The sequence below is a fragment of the Perissodus microlepis genome, chromosome 20, assembly GCF_051167445.1.
Source record: "Perissodus microlepis isolate ML-2025 ecotype Zambia chromosome 20, ASM5116744v1, whole genome shotgun sequence".
In the NCBI taxonomy this organism is placed as follows: Eukaryota; Metazoa; Chordata; class Actinopteri; order Cichliformes; family Cichlidae; genus Perissodus; species Perissodus microlepis.
Genome location: NC_140480.1, coordinates 35,808,616 through 35,827,414, shown reverse-complemented (window position 1 = coordinate 35,827,414; position 18,799 = coordinate 35,808,616). Strand labels below are relative to the sequence as shown.

Sequence of the window (18,799 nt, the reverse complement as noted above, 5' to 3'; positions counted from 1 at the left end):
TGTTTTAAGGTGCAGTTGTGAACCGAGGCTGTTTCTCGCTGTGATGTCCCACTGACATGCCTGTGTTTGATTTGGAAGTGTGTTGGTTTTGGATTTTCAGGTGTTTGCGGTGAACTTTTGTTCTTTTTCCTTCTGGTGTCTCCTCCGTTGGGTTGTGGCATAACTCTGCAGTCATTACTTTCTTATCTCTCCATGGGCTCAGACACATTTATCTTCCTGTCTGCCTTCTCCAGCTGCAGACTGTATTATGATTAAACTGATTAAACCAGCTGACTCTCCTGTCACTGCTCATTCATACATTCATACCTTGTATCCTTTGCACCTCCCATTTTTCTTTTCGCTTTTATGTGCCTGTTTCTGTTATTAGCATACTAATTAGCATTTTTAATAAGCACATTAATATGCAGATATCAGGAACGTTGTTCCCTGTAGGTTCTCTTCCATCCTGCCCGGCTGCATTGCAAATGAGTAGCTGGAGGTTTACTCCTCTCTGAGTGCAGGACTGTGGATCCTTGAACTAAAACTGGAGCATACATCCAATCAAAAGCAGTCTAACACACACAATTCTCCACCAGGAACTCATGAAGTGCTGCCGTACACTCGACGTCACTGTGAACTCATAAAATCACGTTATTCAAAACAAACCCTGCCCCGTACTTCTCTGTTTGAAAGTGTAACTCGTCACACTAACATATTCCACCTTTAATAGAACAACATCAGCCGCTGTCCTTGACATTCATGCCAACAACACATACACTGACCAACCTACATCTCCCCCCTGCCCTCCCCCTTTTTCTCCCGTATTTAATACTTCTTCTTTATTTCTCTTTTGAACTTGTAGGTTTGGAGTGCATAGTGGCTCTGCCCGAGCCAAAGAGCCACTGGGATCCCGTCTTTGGTACCTGTGTCTTCGTCTTCTCCTTCCTCATCCCTGTGGCCATCATCAGCATCTGCTACAGCCTGATGGTCAAACGCCTGCGCAGCGTCCGCATCCTGTCTGGCTCCAAGGAAAAGGACCGAAACCTGCGGCGCATCACCAGGATGGTTCTGGTGGTGGTGGCGGCATTTGTGGTGTGTTGGACCCCGATCCAAATCATGGTCCTGGCTCAGTTTCTGGGCTTCAACCTGAGTAGCCTATTCACAGTGGTCCTCATGCACTTCTGCATCGCGCTAGGCTACGTCAACAGCAGCTTGAATCCCGTGCTCTACGCCTTCCTCGATGAAAACTTCAAGCGCTGCTTCCGAGAGTTCTGCCACCCGTCTCCATTCCGCCTCGACCCCCAGCAGTCTGGCAGGATGAGGAGCATCGCCAGGGAGGTGGCGGCTGCCTACAGCTGCAAAGCCGGAGACGGCGGGGGGCTAGGGGGAGGGACGCCGAATCCAGCATGACTAGGCGTGGAGCTCCCCTTGGTGGGGGTGGACCCCCCACAGAGGGGAGAGACCCATGGAACTGGGAACTCCAACACAGAATTGACTCAGATTACAGCTCTCTAGCGGCACGAGCCCTCCCGCCCCCCAACGAGGAGACTGGCCTGGGGCGGGGGGGAGGGCGACAAGGAGGATGAGTTTGAAAGGAAAAGGATTTAGGGATGGAAAGAGGGGATGTGGGGACAAGTTTAGAGTGAAGAGTAGCAGAGATGTCCGATGCCCAGACTCGTGTTTTGAAACTTTATGCGATAAGACGGACACATAAAATACTTTGAAACAGCTCTCTGGCCTCTGGAAAAACTCTCATCCAGCTTCAAGAGAGGTGATGAATATTCATTCGAGCTCCAAAACAACAGCCTTGTGAAAAGAAACTGGATCTGTGGCGTCCCTGGAGAGATGACTGTGACGAGAAGGCAGGAGGTGAAGTGAATGTATGAAAATCAGGAGGAGTTTAACAGGAGCTGCCGATGCCAAATCAGAAACTCTGATGCTTTTACAATAAATAAATAGAACATCGGAAACTCTGTGGACCACGAAGACATGCAGAGAAGGAGCAGATCATTCCTAAAGTGTGAAATGCTTTCAGTCTGGAGAACTTCACAGTAGGACATTTTTTCTGTGATGGTTTTGGTAAATGGGGGCCACATGATGTAATATGCTGCTGCCAGCACTTTACTGGGCCAGAAGTGTGACTGGACTGATGTGAAATCTGCAGCTTGTAGAAGTAAAAGAGCAAGACGAGATTCTGTTAAATATGGGGGTCAGGTGAATGTCATTTCTTATTTGAGCGACATTTCTCAGCTGAGACTCAACAAACCTAAGACACCCATGGAAGGACACGTTTCCTTTGACTTTCTACATGGTGCTTGTGTGCGGGGGGGTTGGGGGTTTACACTGCACCGTGTTGCCAGATGCCAGATGGTGGAGAAACGCGTTGAGGTTTAACCTCCTAGGACCTGCGTCCACATATGTGGACATCACATTTTGGGTTATTTAGACTAAAATACTCAATTCTACTCTACAAGGGCCTGATATCCACTTACGAGGACATTATACTGCTACTGTTCTATCAAAATTTTAAACGAATATCCTCATATGTGGCTCTTATTTTTCTTAAAAACAAAAATAACGTAAAAAAAAAAATCTGGTAATTCTTTGTTTTTACATTCATCGGGCCCCAATCAGCCCAAATATCAAAGAGAAGTTAAAAATGCTGCCGTGGAAGAGTTTGGGTCTTAGGAGGTTAATGACCTTTTGTGTTCGGAGATGCCATTTGTTCATTTTGTTCAGTGTTTAGGCGCTAAAAATCATTTTGGTTTAGGATTGTTGACTGTGGTTTAGGTTAAAATGTGTCCACCAGACTCGTGAGCCTTTGTGATGAAAATCAGGAGTTGGAAACCAAAGGACAACATGTGTGTAACAGACTCACCAGCAGCTTTGACAAAATGACTTTGTTTGGCTCCCGATGGACAAAATCACAACAACTGAGATTCAGCGTTCAGACAACGCTGCCTTTCAGATGGACTTTTACTGGCAGATACAAAGTGAAATACATACCTGTTTGATCTGAGGTTAAAGACTCAAAACTGCAGCTCACACTTGAAGTGGGACATAAACAGCCTTACCTGAGCATCTGTGAATGCTGTTTCAACACTTTAACAGTGTGAGGTCTAAATAATCTCAGTCCTGACCCCAACTCCTGCCCCCCCCCGACTCCTGCCCTGCCCCCGACTCCGGCCCTGACCCTGACTCCTACCCTGCCCCGACTCCTACCCTGGCCCCGACTCCATCCCTGACCCCAACTCCTACCCTGCCCCGACTGCTACCCTGCCCCCGACTCCTACCCTGGCCCCGACTCCTACCCTGCCCCCAACTCCTACCCTGCCCCGACTGCTACCCTGCCCCCGACTCCTACCCTGCCCCCGACTGCTACCCTGCCCCCGACTGCTAACCTGCCCCCGACTCCTACCCTGCCCCCGACTGCTACCCTGCCCCCGACTGCTAATCTGCCCCCGACTCCTACCCTGCCCCCGACTGCTAACCTGCCCCCGACTGCTACCCTGCCCCCGACTGCTACCCTGCCCCCGACTGCTACCCTGCCCCCAACTCCTACCCTGCCCCCGACTGCTAACCTGCCCCCGACTCCTACCCTGCCCCCGACTGCTACCCTGCCCCGACTGCTACCCTGACCCTGACTGCTACCCTGACCCCGACTCCATCCATGACCCCGACTCCTACTCTTACCCTGTGTTTTAGAAATAAGCAAAAAGACTTCTGCTTACAAATGTTAATAAGTTGAATTATTTTCTTGTCTTCAGCCAAGACTTAGAGGAACATTTTTTTTAATGACATGTTTTGCTAGTGTAGGGTTAATGAGGGTAATCGGCAACAACGACTTTTAGGTTAGGCATATGATACCTGACAACACAACGACAAAAGTTAAAAGGTAAAGGTTCGGTTTCATAAACACTGAAAATGATCCCTGTAAACGTTTGTGTGTGCCCCTGAGTTCTGCAGCTCAGTAAATCTAACCCTGTGCCACTGGTCACAGATTTAATATAAAAGATGGATGATGTGAAGATCAATCTTGACTTTTCATTATCTTTCATCATTCCGAGACGAAGTGATGAGCGAGGGTTGGATCTGACTCTGAACACCAGGTACACTGGTCACTCAGAGTAGCAGCCCAACCCCGATGTCCCGGTTCTTTGTGACTCTACTGGGACCACTATCCCCAAAACGAACATTGTGCTTTATCTAGTCAGACCTGAGTAGCGACTGAGACCATAAACTCATCACTAAAGAGTTCACTGAGTTCAGAGATCAACTGAACAAGATGTTCATCTTCTCATAGACTTTTATAGACCAAACAGTCAACCCCTGCTGGACTTTAAAGGCAATGCAGGTTTGAGGTACTTCAGCGCTGGCTTCATTTTTCAGACTTGGAGCTACAGCCATCCTTGTACATACGGACCGAGGTGGAAACGGGAAAACGTAGTTTTACTGAAGCCATAAAATAGCGCCCCCTCACAAAAGCAGTCCTCTTCAAACACCTCGCAGGTGCAATCAGAGTGGGCCTGACAGGGGTCAGATGACCCCAGATGTTCAGGAAATGCCACCTCTGGCCACTGAACTGCAACTGCTGTCAGGTTTTTGGATATAGAGGCAGGTCGGGTTCGGGAGAGTTGAACTGTGGGTCTTTAAACAATGGGGGTGTTACCAGCCCCACAGGGGCGGAGCATGGGGACAGGGTTGCAGTGCCCCGACCCCAATCCAAGGGACAAAGGGGCTCTCTCTCTCTTTCTTCTTGGTCTCTTAAAGAGGAAACTAGCTGTGAAACAGGAACACATGAGCATTCCTACCATCCTGCACAGTTTCAGACAGCACTGGAGTGCACAGAGCATGTTGGTGTGACGTTCAGGTACCACTGACAAAAACAGAACAAACCCTATGAAACGCTCATCGGTTGGTGTTTGTACTCTGATCAGTGTTACTGTGATGCTTTAAATCAAACTTTCATTTCTATTCGCTGTCACTAAATCTGATTAAAGAGTCCTTGGTCTCCTGAAGTTTATCTAACAGAAGTGCGAGGATGAATCAGGGACGTTGAGACTCATCTGTATGAGATGGGTTCTACGTTTAGCTGGATGCTGGTTGTTCTGTAAACTGTGCGGCCTTTGAGAACTTGCGTGTTCTGTTCGCGGCTCAGTATCCTCTTTGCTTTTATATTTGTGTCTCTCTATGAAGTTGGGTTTGCTCGATTCATTAAGACTGATACAGGTCTGTTTTTCAGAACGAGCATGACAGTTTGGGTTTGCCTGGTTTCGTTAGCTGCAGCCACTCTTAGCAGCACCTTAAATGCTTCTGTTGGTTTACTTTAGCTTTCGTTATGAGAGAAACATTTCAATTAACTTACATTGCCTTAAATACGAAGTGAAGTCTGTCACTAAACCTCGCTCTCTGGCTGGATTCAATGTGTTTTATGGTGCTTTGCTCTTAGTTTATACTAGTTCAGACCTGTACTCTGAAACCGTCTGTGGACAGCACTCGTTCTCACTGAAGATATGACCTCTTCAGAAATGGCCAATCTCTCATCTGAAGGGAGACGAATATCTTTTCTTATTTGTATGACAGGTCGATCCTGAAACCAGTGTAAGAAACTGAAAATATGTGGATCTCAATCCAGTTTAGATTTTTTTTCAGTACATTTAAATCACATATTTAGTACTAATACTTAATATTTATGAAAAATTTCCAGTTCTACACAATATGTAGTCTTACATTCATTATTGAGCCCTGTGCATCTGGATTCACTGTCTCAGATCACATGATAAAACCAGACGTGATGGAAAAACAGAGTAATTCCTGCCCCATATCATCCAAATACATAATATACAATGAAACTTACAATAATGTTTGTGATGCACACACGGTACACCGGTTTACTCACAAATATTCATTTCAAAATCACAACAACAGCAACAACAATCAGACGACCGCCTCTGAGCAGGCACTTGGCAACCGTGGGAAGGAAAACCTCCCTTTTAACAAGAAGAAACTTCTCGCACATCCGGGCTCAGGGAGCCATCTGTCGAACTCCTTTATGTCAACAAAGCTGTCTGGTTTTAAGCAGCACGATTCAGGTCATCAGTAAACTGGATAAAAGTGTCCTCTGGTATGACAAGAAATGAGGCTTCATGTCTGCCTTCATGGCCCCGGTGCCGATGCAGAACACTGATCAGCCTTCAGAGAACGATTGCAGCGGTGCCTTCAGCCACAGGTGGATGTATACCTGCTACTCTGGACTGATGAAGGTAGTCTGTGACCTCCACCCACAGCTCAAACTGAAGCGAGTTTGTTTGCTGTTTTCCAAACATCTCCATCATGAAGTCAGGTCCACGACATGAATCAGAATGTGAAGTGTATTTAACACGCTGCATCACTTCCTGGTGTGACTGTAATGCAGTAGCACTTCCAGGACTCCTTCCAGCTGAAGGCTGGTTTGGAGGTCCAAAGCAGGACCCAGAGTCATCGGCGTAAAAGTCTGTCTCAGGCGTGGTTGAAAGCATTCTCCGTGGACGTGTGCTGCTCTCGGGTGGTTTCTGAGCACAGGTCACCTTTCGTACAAACCTAGCAGACTGTGTGTAGGAGCATCGAGGGCTCCGTTTCTGGAGCTTTAACGCTGCCGTGAGCTCTTTGTCCGTGACGTTCTCCTCCTGTTCGCCGTTCTTTCGTAGCACGTAGAGAGGAGCGTGTACAGCTTTCTGTTTGAACGTGTAAAACACGATCATGTGACCTCTCTGGTTGTTCTTCGTCACCAGCTGTAACGGTTCGTGTTAGTTTACATTTACAGACCACATGAATGTTTGACCTGTTCTGACCTGACAAAGAGAAAACTAACGTGTTGCTGTTGTTCTTCTATATCTTTATGAACAGAGGAAAAAAGTGTTTCATTGGTGTTTCTGTTGTTTCTGTTGTTACTCTTTCTAATGTGTGGGGTGGGCAGAGTCTGTTATATATATATATCTAGATATCTATAAATGTACTCTGTGTTTTACTGTGGACTGCACTTAGCTCAGCACCCGAGTGACTGACCCACACCGCCCCACGCCGCTCACACGACACAGCTGGAGGAAAACCGTCCTGATGATGACGATGCTGTGCTTTAATCGCACATATTTGGTCATATCGTAAATACGTTGGAGCGGTTTGAGTCATGTGACCCAGGCTGCAGCCATATTAGTGTTCTGCACTCACAGACCGAACTTTACGCTCGCTCGCTTGTCGTCAGTGCAGACAGACCTTCTGCTTCAGCTTGAATTTTAAACTGTATATTTTCAGTGCTTATTAAATGAATAAAGATATGATGATTAAGCCGGTCTGAGCTCATCAATGTATTCTGTCAGCTCATCGTTCAGGAAGCAGTCACAGTGCAGGGTTCAGATTTAAACAGGCAACTGCTGATCTCAGTTCAGTTTCATTCAATAATGAACGCCTCGTTGGGGCCAGTTCCTTTCATCTCAGTCCACTTCAACATATCCATATATTTATCCAGGATATCTTCTGTTTATCTGGCTTGTCAGACATCATCAGTGAGGCTAACAGGTCACATAAAGGTTGTTATCAACTTGGTTTATCAGTCCCGCTATGGCACACTGACATAACAGAGTTTGCAGCTGCTGACCAATCAGAAACATGGACATATACTGACAACATTTTCTAAAGGAAGATAAAAGTTGCTCATCCAGGTAAGGAAAAACTGTTCATCTGGACATTGTGTTCTCGGTGGGTTAAACATTTTGTCTCTCAGGTTTCCCCACGTTACAAACACTACATTTACATATCAGAGAGGCTCTGAGTAAATGCAGGTACCCCAGGACATTTGTCAAAGCTGGGAAGACTCGGGGCGATCCAGGATAGAAGAAGGATAACGTTACACCCTCTTACAATGCTGTGATTGCAGCAGTCTCCAGCTCTCTGTGAATGGTACTCCTGGCTCCCCAGATAAAGACGAACCTTCAGACCCTGTGACTGTCTGAGCTTCTGCTGTTTTCCAGAGATCTAATTGGTCAGTCAGCAGTGATTTCATCCCCGCTGATTTCCTATCAGGAGCGTAACCTGCTCCAAAGCAACAGTTACCATGGCAACATAGCCTGCTAAGAAGTGCAACACTTTGATATCAGTGAGAACAGCAAGTTGAAACTGAAGTTAGCTGGATGAGCTCCGAGCCTACGGCGTGCCCTTCTTTCTTATTCAGCTCGTCAGTAAGTGCTTTGAGCGTGAACTCTCGGCCTTCATCGCTGCACACTGGCAGGTGATGAGGACCTCACTGGAGTAGCAAGGAGCCCTTCCCCCAAACACCTCCATAATCCATTAGTGGGAAATGTTAATAGAAACACATCGGACATGTTTTCAAAGCAGCTCCGCAGACAGAAGCTCTGAAATAAAGTCAATCAGTAACGAGCACGTGGATAATCAGAGGTCTGCCCAGCAAATGGACGTGCAGAGTTTTCCCTTCTTCCTTTATCACCATAAATTATAAACGTGGCTCAAAGAGCAAAGGAAGTTGTGTTTGAATGATTTCTTTGATGTAACAGTTTCTTTGCACTAAAGGCTGCTCAGGAAACGGTCTTCTTGTGCTGTCATCTACTTCACAGCCTGTCTCTGACATCGTTATATGAAACTTGGCCTTCTATCTGAAAAGGAAACTAGGGCTCCAAATAATGCTGCACTCGATTAGCAGTAGCAGAAAAAGCTGTTGGCAGAGAAGATTTGGCAAGTTTGTCATGCACAGCCCATTTTTTCCTTACAAATGTGCCGCCTTTTATGGGGGAATAAATAGCCTTTCCAACATTGTGAGATTTATTGCCAAGAAGCATCGTTACAACAAGGAAATCATCCAAAAACAAACTTCCAGAATGTCTGTGCTAGGTTTATATTCAGCCCACTGCACTGTGTTAAATGATTTCACTGGAGCTGAATATACATGAACTACAAAAGACTTCTTCTCTTTCACACATTGTTGTAGTGTGGCAGGCGCAGCGAGCAGCAGCAGGTCACCGAGCACGACGGCCTCCGTGTGCACGAGCGGCAGCCTCTCTCAGAGCGTTCGTCAGCTTCGTGTCGGAGCAGTCGCTGATCCGTGCTCGTGTCACACTGCTGGAAACACTCACAGAAAAATAAATCGCATTATTGATCCCACGCTGGTTTCCAAACAGAAAGGAAAGACGTGGAATTGGAGATGAGGATGAGGAAGGTGAACACATTGTCATGATTGTCATGATTCTCAGCTCGCCGCTGAGGAGAGACAAACGCCAAAGGAAACGTCAGGCACGTGTTAGAGAATCTGTTTCAGACGTCACTTCACCTGTGCAGAGTGTGACGTCTGTGTGTGTGTGTGTGCTTCCTTTCATCCTCTTCTTCCTGCCCTCAGACCACTCACCTCGTCTTTCACCCTCATCCTATCGGCACTCTGACCTGCATCTGCTTTCATCGACCCGCTGCTTAGGTTATGCATAGTGCATATGCCTCTTAGGTGAAAAGAGTTCGTATATCCAGCACGTATGTGCAGGCTGCTCCGCTGTGCTCTGCTCACGTGGAGGAAGGTCAAAGATGCTGCAGCGAAAAACTCTCTGAAGTTAAACAGTGACAATCCCAGCATCCCTCTAACAACCCATGGGCTCCTCTGGTTAAGCTCTTTGGACCTCGGTGCCTCCTTCGGTTCCCAGCATCAGCAGTTAGCAACACAAGCTAACATTAGCTGAGAAAAGCAGCCTAACGTTATCAAGCGAGTGGCTGAGAGCCGATGGACCCGATGAGGGAAGGTCGTGCCGATAAGTGTGAACTAAATGGTAAATGTAAATGGTAAATGGCCTGTATTTGTATAGCGCTTTTCTAGTCCCTAAGGACCCCAAAGCGCGATAACTAAAGGTCGTTATCAGCTCACACAAGGCTTAAGTTCCATCATATTTATCTGCTTCCATCACATGCTGACCTCTGACCTTCAGAGAGGTCAAGAAGGCTGACAGTTTTTGACTCTGTGACTAAGCCAGCTAAGACCTTTGACCTCCTCACCTATTTGCCTGCTGATGGGTGGATATGACCAGAACCACAAAAACGAGTCCAGCCCTGAGAAGGTGGCTTTTTATTAAATTATGTCTCTACTACTTTTGTTTGGTTTTGTTTGTTTGTTTGTTTTCTTCCCCCTTTCTCACTCTCTTCTCCCCTCTGTTTTTCTTTCTCTCCCTCTCTTTCTTTCATTCTTTCTCCCAGTCATGTCTGTCCCGTCTGTAACAACTGAAAATAAAAGAAAATAAATACATAATTATAATAAAGGCCAATCAAATGGACCAATATGGCAAGGCCATGATGATCCGCTTGGCATCTTTCTTGGCCTTCAGCATTTCTCACCCAGGAGTCTGTTTCGCTCCGGAGCTGAAGGCTGATGAACACGTTTGTGCTGACGGGTGTATAAGTGAGTGACTGCCGTGTGCTGAATGACTGGATGTTAAAGGACGATCATCCGTCCTGCACACACTGAAAAGTTGTTCATTCGGTTTTTGAACCCAAGTTTCACATCTGATCCTTCCTGTGTTCTCCCGGAAAGGTCGTAACATCGTGCATTTATTAAATTGGAAGATGGCTCATTGATTATCAAAACATTTTGCTGATTACTTTTCTTTGATCTTAAAATAAATGAATTGATTAATAGACTGTAGTACAGTGGAATAAGAAGAGCATCGTCAGGGTCCACGGAGCAGACTCCAACGACTGACGACAGCTAAAGGTGATTTATTAAACTGAGATCACATCAGGAACCAGAGCAGGGACAGGACAGCAAGCCAGGAGCCACTGCACAAAAATGAACAGGATGTTCTGCACTGAACCATCCAACATGTACTCTTAGTGACACGGGAACAACGTGAGAACAGCCCCACCAAGACCGCAGGTGGAGGAATACTGGAAGAGCATATGGGGAAAAGACGCAGCAGAGGACAGCAATGCTCAGGGGCTAGTGGAGCTAAGACCAGACGACACAACAGGATCTAATCAGCATCACAGAGGCAAACATTAAAGTGTCTCCAGCATGAAGAGTTGGACAGCACCAGGCCCTGACGTGGTTCATGCCTACGGGCTGAAGAAGCTGACTGGCTCCACGAGCACAGCTGCAGTTTTCTGTGGCCGCTCTACTCGAGTTTGAACCTTTAAAATAAAATTAGTCCCATGAATCAGTTTACAAACCAGAAATAAGCCTTGGACGGATCAGTGACTGAGATGGGCCTTTGTGAGCCAGCAGCACTGTGTACTCTCCACTGATTTATGACACGGACGTCCACTCAGTAACAGCCTCATTCAATCACTGCAGCGGGGGAGCGACTCTGGGGCAGGAAATCTTTTCTTATCCTCGCCGTGACAGCACGATGGAGGATCGTGTGAAATGCTGCCAGCCATGACGAGACAGTGACGAACCTTTCAGCGTCCTCGGTGTGCGTCGAACGTCCCAGCACTGCTGCAGCAGACACTGTGGAAAGGTTCAATCTGCGTCTTTCATATAATCACAGGCTGAACGCAGGAGACGCTCAAAGAATCCTGAGCACAAATCTGTGGGAGGACGCCGCCATGCGCCCCGCCCACCACCCTCATACATCCAATCAGGAGACACATCCTTTTAGACGATGACACATGCTGCAACGACAAAGGCAGATGAGGATGAGGAACACATTGTCATGATTCCCAGTGTCTAAGCACACATTTCTGTTTTCCTTTCCTGTGAAGGATTGTCTCGCCTGTCTTCACCTTCCTGGTTTCCTTGTGTTTGAAACTCTTCTTTTAAAATCTTGTTGTGTCTTGGAAGTCTTTGAACCCTGGGTCCTGCCGGTCTGTCGTATGTGCGTGTTTGCCAGCACAGATCAAAAACCATCCATAATGGAAACTGCAGCCTGACACCACCAGATAATAAGTGCACAACAATTACGCCAACATCATTTCCAGGCAGGTGGAGGGTCAGCGTGAGGAGGAACGGGCTTAAGCATTACCTTCATCAACATTCAGAGAGAAACCAGCAGCAGATACCTGCAGAGCTTCATGTCTGTTTCTCACAATGAATCCATCCCAGTGTGGGTGGAGATGCAGAGTGAGCACTGTTTCCTCTGTTTGATGGCTACACGGGGAATCTTAATGAGGGTCTTCATTGGTGTGCAGTCAGAACAACAAGATGAAAAGAGACAAACAAAGAGCTGCCGCCGAGGAAAAAGCCTGCTGACCTTTACCCAAATGACATTTCTGCTACCTGCTGATTATGTTTCTGTGTGTGGGCTTTCAATAATGGACCGAATCATCTGCTGGCCTTCAGTCTGTTCATTCCTCTGCAGCACACGTCTGCAAATATTTACTGTAAACCAACAGGACCTGAGACCGAGGCATCCGCAGGAACATCAGGATGTCTCACTGACTTATTATGACACTCAAACGATGCATCTTCCGTAAGCACTCCCACCCAGTGCAAAGCTCATGAAAGAATGACTTTCCGATGTCTGAGGATTATGTCTCCAGTGGGCCGTTTTGTCCCCACTGGGAGAAGTGACCTAGTATTTGCACAGCAGCCGTAATGGTCCTGATGTTCAGGAGAATTCGGGAGTCTCTGATTCGGGAGTCTGATGGCCTGTGAAGCTGTTTGAGGCTCTTTTTTGTCTGTGATTCAGACAGTGTTCGCCTGAGGACAGGGGTGTGACCAGGTGGTGCTGTGGGTGTGTGCCACGGGCCCTCATGATGACCCCGGTGGTGTCTGAACATTGCAGCTTCCACACAAGGCTCCGTAAAAATGATTGAGGTCTTTGGTGATGTGCCAGATGTGCTCAGGCATCGTAGGAGGAGCAGCCTCTGCTGTGAGTGTTGTTAGACCAGCTGAGGTTTCCTCCTCTCCACCCTGTCTCTCTGTTAGCTCCATATACATGTGCACACTCTCAGCTTTCATTCGAGGTTATCTACATTCAAACTGGATGAAAAATAATAAATACTCTTGCACAAACTATGAATACTAGCCTTAAATTCTCGAAATATTCAATACTTTTTTGTCTTTTTTCTCTTTATCATTATTATTGCTGCAATTTTCTGTTATTGTCTTCTTAATTTAACTGCACACTTCTATATGCTCATGTAAAGCTGAGGAGCACTAATGAATTTCATTATGGGTAAACGTGGCTACACTGTTTATCTGTACATGACAATACAAGTTGAAACTTGAAGGATTTAAGAGTTTCCGCTCTTTAACAAAAGTAATCGGACAATCGACTGAAAGGCCGTTTGATGGTGTGGGCAATTCCTTCATTATGTCATCGTCAGTTAAGAAGATTAAAGATTTGATGTTTGGTTCTTGCATTTGGAAGACTTTGCTGTGAACAGACATCATGCAGTCAAAGCAGCTCTGAAACAAACAAAGACAAACCGTCTGAGAAATTGCTGCAATATTAGGAGTGACAAAATCATCCTGAGAAAGAAAGCGAGCACTGGTGAACTCAGCAAGGTAAAAAGACCTGGACGTCCATGGAAGACAACGGTGGTGGATGCTCGCAGAATCATGGTGCAGAGAAACCTCTTCACAACGTCAGCCAAGGGAACAACACTCTCCAGGAGGAAGGCATGTCGATACCCAAGTGCAGCATAAAGAGCAGACTGTATGACAGAAAGCACAGAGGGTTCACTGCAGGGTGCAACCATTCATAAGCCCCGCGAATAGAAAGGCTCGATCGGCTACAAACATCTAAAAACGGCGGCACAGCTCTGGGAAAACATTCTTTGGACAGATGAGGCCAAGATCAAGAGAAAAGTATGGAGAAGGCGTGGAACAGCTCGTGATCCAAAGCAGTGCCAGTGGCACTGGGACACGAGTGTTTATGATGATGTGACCGAAGCAGCAGAACGAACTCTGAGGTGTTAAGATAAGATAAGATAAGATAAGATAAGATAAGATAAGATAAGATAAGATAAGATAAGATAAGATATACCTTTATTAGTCCCACGATTTGGAAATTTCATGTTAAGGCTGCCGACCTATTGCACGCAATGGCGGCGCCATCTTACCCTCTGACCATACATACATTACACAAACATCACATGGGGAAGACAGGTCAGAGGTATAACAATGGAAAATGCACCACATGAGGAAAGATAAGGAGAAAAAATAACTCCCCCCAGACTGAGCTCCAACAGGGAGATCAGTTTGAGAACAGAAAAAAACACCTCTGCACATGAAAACACTCTTATACACCAAAGAAACACATGACAAGCAGCGGGGGGGGGTAAAGGGTGAGAGACAGCCGATTTAGACAGCACATCCGGGCCTGCAGCCTGTGCGCTGGTCTCCTTGATCCCCGTCAGCATTGGAGGGGAATAAGCATTGAAGGCGTTTGGAGGGGGGGGTGAGTGTACATCTGCATGTGTATATATGTCTGTGTGCCTGTGTCAGTGTGTTTCATAATACAGATGACCCGAAACACACAGCCAGGAGTTTATTCAAGCAAAGGAGTGGGAGATTCTTCAAGGGCCAAGTCAGTCAGCTGATCTTAGCCCAACTGAGCGTTTCACTGCTTGGAGTCAGACAGGAAGGCCCACAAACAAACAGGTTTGCTTAGGTTTACTTTTTAAAGACCTCTGCAACCTGCTGGACTCGATGCGTAGCATGGACCGTACCGCAGTGCTGATCCAGGTGTTCCTGGTCCATGTCTGTTAGTTATCTAACTGATATGTAATAAATGAGAAACATCAGAGCAGCTCCCAATACTAAACATGAAGTATTAAACAGATAAAGCAACACAACCAAAAACAGCGCTACACAATACAAGAAAACTCTGTGTAAAGAAAACAGCAGCAGATTGATAATCTTTAAGCCAACAGAGGGAAAAATAGCTCTCACACACAAATATGGATCTGCACTGAAGAAACTTAGAGCTCAGAGTCGCAAACAGCAGGAGGAGCAGCTGGGAGGCCCGTGCATACTGCGAGGATAAACAGCATGACTGCAGTCAGAGCAGAGAAGAGGTGTAATGTGCCGGCCTGCACTCACACTGCAAGGTCCTCAGGTCTTCCTTATGTGCAACAGAAACAGTGGATGACAGACAGAACGACGCTGCACATTCAGACATGAAGAGTTTGTAAAGCTCCTGACAGCCAATCAGATTTAACCCAGAGAAAGCTCCGAGCCTGCTCTGTGGCTGCGCTGAGAATCAGATTCAGCTTTATGACGAGCTCTGCACGCATACCAGGAACGCACTGCTCGCAGACCACACTGACCACACTGACACAGGCATTTGTAGGGATAAGGATAAGTGGTTAGGACTATATATCGTCCGCTTACTCGCTGCACACATACATCATGTATGAGGGATATTTAAATCCAGGCATCCGCAGTGCTCTGTAGCACCTACAGGAGGGCAGGAGTTGTGTCCAGGCTGCAGCGGTGCTGGCTGCACCAGACCTCACCGTGCACTGCAGTCTGTTCTTGTCCTGTTTGGTGCCGATCCAAGCCGTGCAGGGATGAAGAAGAGCCCAGAGTACTGCAGAACATAAATGGACCAACAGCTGCTGAGGCAGGCTGAACTCTCTCTCAGTAGGGCGTATAATGTTTGCCGTGGTGCACCAAGGCTGAGCTTTATTACAAAGAATGAAAAATGTGCAGCTTTTCTGCAGGACACGGTGAGGTGTTCTTTAAGGCGGACTAAGAGTTGCAGGTCAAACACAGGCAGAAACGCTGCTGGCTGACAAAGAGCTCACACGTTTCTCTCTGTGACAAACACGCTGAGAGAAGCTGCAACGTGTTCTCTTCAGCTACCTTTCAGCACATTTCAGCTCTGTGCGAGCACATTTGCTTGATGACCTTTGCGGCAGTCTTCTTTGGAGTGCAGCGTGTTTTTGTTTGAGCAGCATCTCCTCGGACAAACTCACCAGAATTCACCTCAAGCTAAATGTGACTGAACCTGAAATGAAATGAAAAAAATGAAATGGCTCTAATGCTCCTTTTTGTCTCGCTGCTTTACCGCTTCAGAATTTCATTTTCTCCTGTTAGAACCTGAAATCTCTGCTGTGGTCACAGAGCCTCTCGAGCATCAGTCGCTCAGACTGGCTGCTCTTTTCAGAGAAATACGGCCGTAAACACAGCAGCTGTGTTCAGGCTGCAGGGTGAGCTGACCACAAGACAGATGGAGTCAAATGTGACAGGCGGCTCTGGTTTAAGAAGCATTAGTCTGCTAGCTTCATGTTTGTGGAGAAAATCTTTTAGTAAAATGGGTCAATCTGTCATAAATGTCTGGACCCCAGCGCAGACTCACGGGGGCCTAACACAGCCTTACTGCTGGACCACAGGAAATACAAACTGAACTGGGAAATTACTAAACACACAGCCACAGAGATGCTGACTCAGAGCAGCACAACACGGGAAGCATAACCACTGACACAAATTAACATGACGCCACAGGGAAGCAAAACTAGACACACCGAACATGGAAACACAAGACTTTCACAGTAAAACAGGAAACGGTTGAACATGACAAGAGTGGAGGAAAGGCAGACGACAGGGAGAGAGAGAGGAGACGAGACAGACTGGAAACAGGACACAAGAAGTCACAATGCAGAGACACAGAGACACAGAGAGAGACACACAGAGACACAGAGAGACACACAGAGACACAGAGAGAGACAGAGAGAGACACACAGAGACACAGAGAGACACAGAGAGACACACACAGAGACACAGAGAGAGACAGAGAGAGACACACAGAGACACAGAGAGACACAGAGAGACACAGAGAGACACACAGAGACACAGAGAAACACAGAGAGACACACACAGAGACACAGAGAGAGACAGAGAGAGACACACAGAGACACAGAGAGACACAGAGAGAGACACAGAGACACAGAGAGACACAGAGACACAGAGAGAGAAAGAGAGAGACACAGAGAGAGACACACAGAGACACACACAGAGACACAGAGAGAGACACACAGAGACACAGAGAGACACAGAGACACAGAGAGAGACACACAGAGACACACAGAGAGACACACAGAGAGACACAGAGAGACACACACAGAGACACAGAGAGACACAGAGAGACACACAGAGACACAGAGAGACACAGAGACACAGAGAGAGAAAGAGAGAGACACAGAGAGAGACACACAGAGACACACACAGAGACACAGAGAGAGACACACAGAGACACAGAGAGACACAGAGACACAGAGAGAGACACACAGAGACACACAGAGAGACACACAGAGAGACACAGAGAGACACACACAGAGACACAGAGAGACACAGAGAGACACACACAGAGACACAGAGAGACACACAGAGACACAGAGAGAGACAGAGAGAGACACACAGAGACACAGAGAGACACAGAGAGAGACACAGAGAGAGAGACACAGAGAGACACACAGAGACACACAGACACACACAGAGACACACAGAGACACACAGACGCACACAGAGACACACAGAAACACACACAGAGACACAGAGAGATACACACAGAGACAGACAGACACACACAGAGACACTCAGAAACACACACAGAGACACACAGAGACACACACAGAGAAACACACACAGAGACACACAGAGACACACAAAGAGACACACAAAGAGACACACACAGAGACACACAGAGACACACACAGAAACACACACAGAGACACACAGAAACACACACAGAGACAGACAGAGACACACACAGAAACACACACAGAGACAGACAGACACACACAGAGACACTCAGAAACACACACAGAGACAGACACACACACACAGACACACTCAGAAACACACACAGAGACACACAGAGACACACAAAGAGACACACAGAAACACACAGAGAGACAGACACACACACACAGAGACACTCAGAAACACACACAGAGACACACAGAGACACTCAGAAACACACACAGAGACACACAAAGAGACACACAGAGACACAGAGAGAGACACACAGAGACACAGAGAGACACAGAGAGACACACACAGAGACACAGAGAGAGACAGAGAGAGACACACAGAGACACACACAGAGACACAGAGAGACACACACAGAGACACAGAGAGAGACAGAGAGAGAGACACACACAGAGACACAGAGAGAGACAGAGAGAGAGACAGAGAGAGACACAGAAACACACACAGAGACAGACACACACACACAGAGACACACACAGAGACACAGAGTTAGACAGAGACACACACAGAGACACAGAGAGACACAGAGACACAGAGTGAGACAGAGAGAGACACACACAGAGACATAGAGAGAGACACACAGAGACACACAGAGACACACAGAGAACAGACACACACAGACACACACAGAGACACACAGAGACACACAGAGAGACACACAGACACACAGAGAGACACACACACAGAGACACACACAGAGACACACAGAGACACACAAAGACACACACAGAGACACAGACACACACAGACACACACAGAGACACAGACACACACAGACACCGACACACACAGACACACACAGAGACACACAGAGACACACAGACGCACACAGAGACACACAGAAACACACACAGAGACACAGAGAGATACACACAGAGACAGACAGACACACACAGAGACACTCAGAAACACACACAGAGACACACAGAGACACACACACAGAAACACACACAGAGACACACAGAGACACACAAAGAGACACACACAGAGACACACAGAGACACACACAGAAACACACACAGAGACGCAAAGAGACACACAGAAACACACACAGAGACACACAGAGACACCCACAGAGACACACAGAAACACACACAGAGACAGACAGAGACACACACAGAAACACACACAGAGACA

At 46.9% G+C, this 18,799-nt stretch overlaps 1 protein-coding gene across 3 annotated transcripts in view; it reads left to right on the top strand.

Annotated features, from left to right (window-relative positions):
- Positions 1-7,302, top strand: part of oprl1 (opiate receptor-like 1) — a 75,228-nt gene extending 67,926 nt beyond the window's left edge. For all 3 annotated transcript variants that reach the window (XM_084918403.1, XM_084918402.1, XM_084918404.1), the window contains one exon: positions 842-7,302. In XM_084918403.1, the coding sequence (XP_084774529.1) occupies positions 842-1,389 (548 nt within the window). In that variant the 3' untranslated portion in view covers positions 1,390-7,302. The remainder of the gene's footprint in view (positions 1-841) is intronic.
- The last annotated feature ends 11,497 nt before the right edge of the window (positions 7,303-18,799 follow it).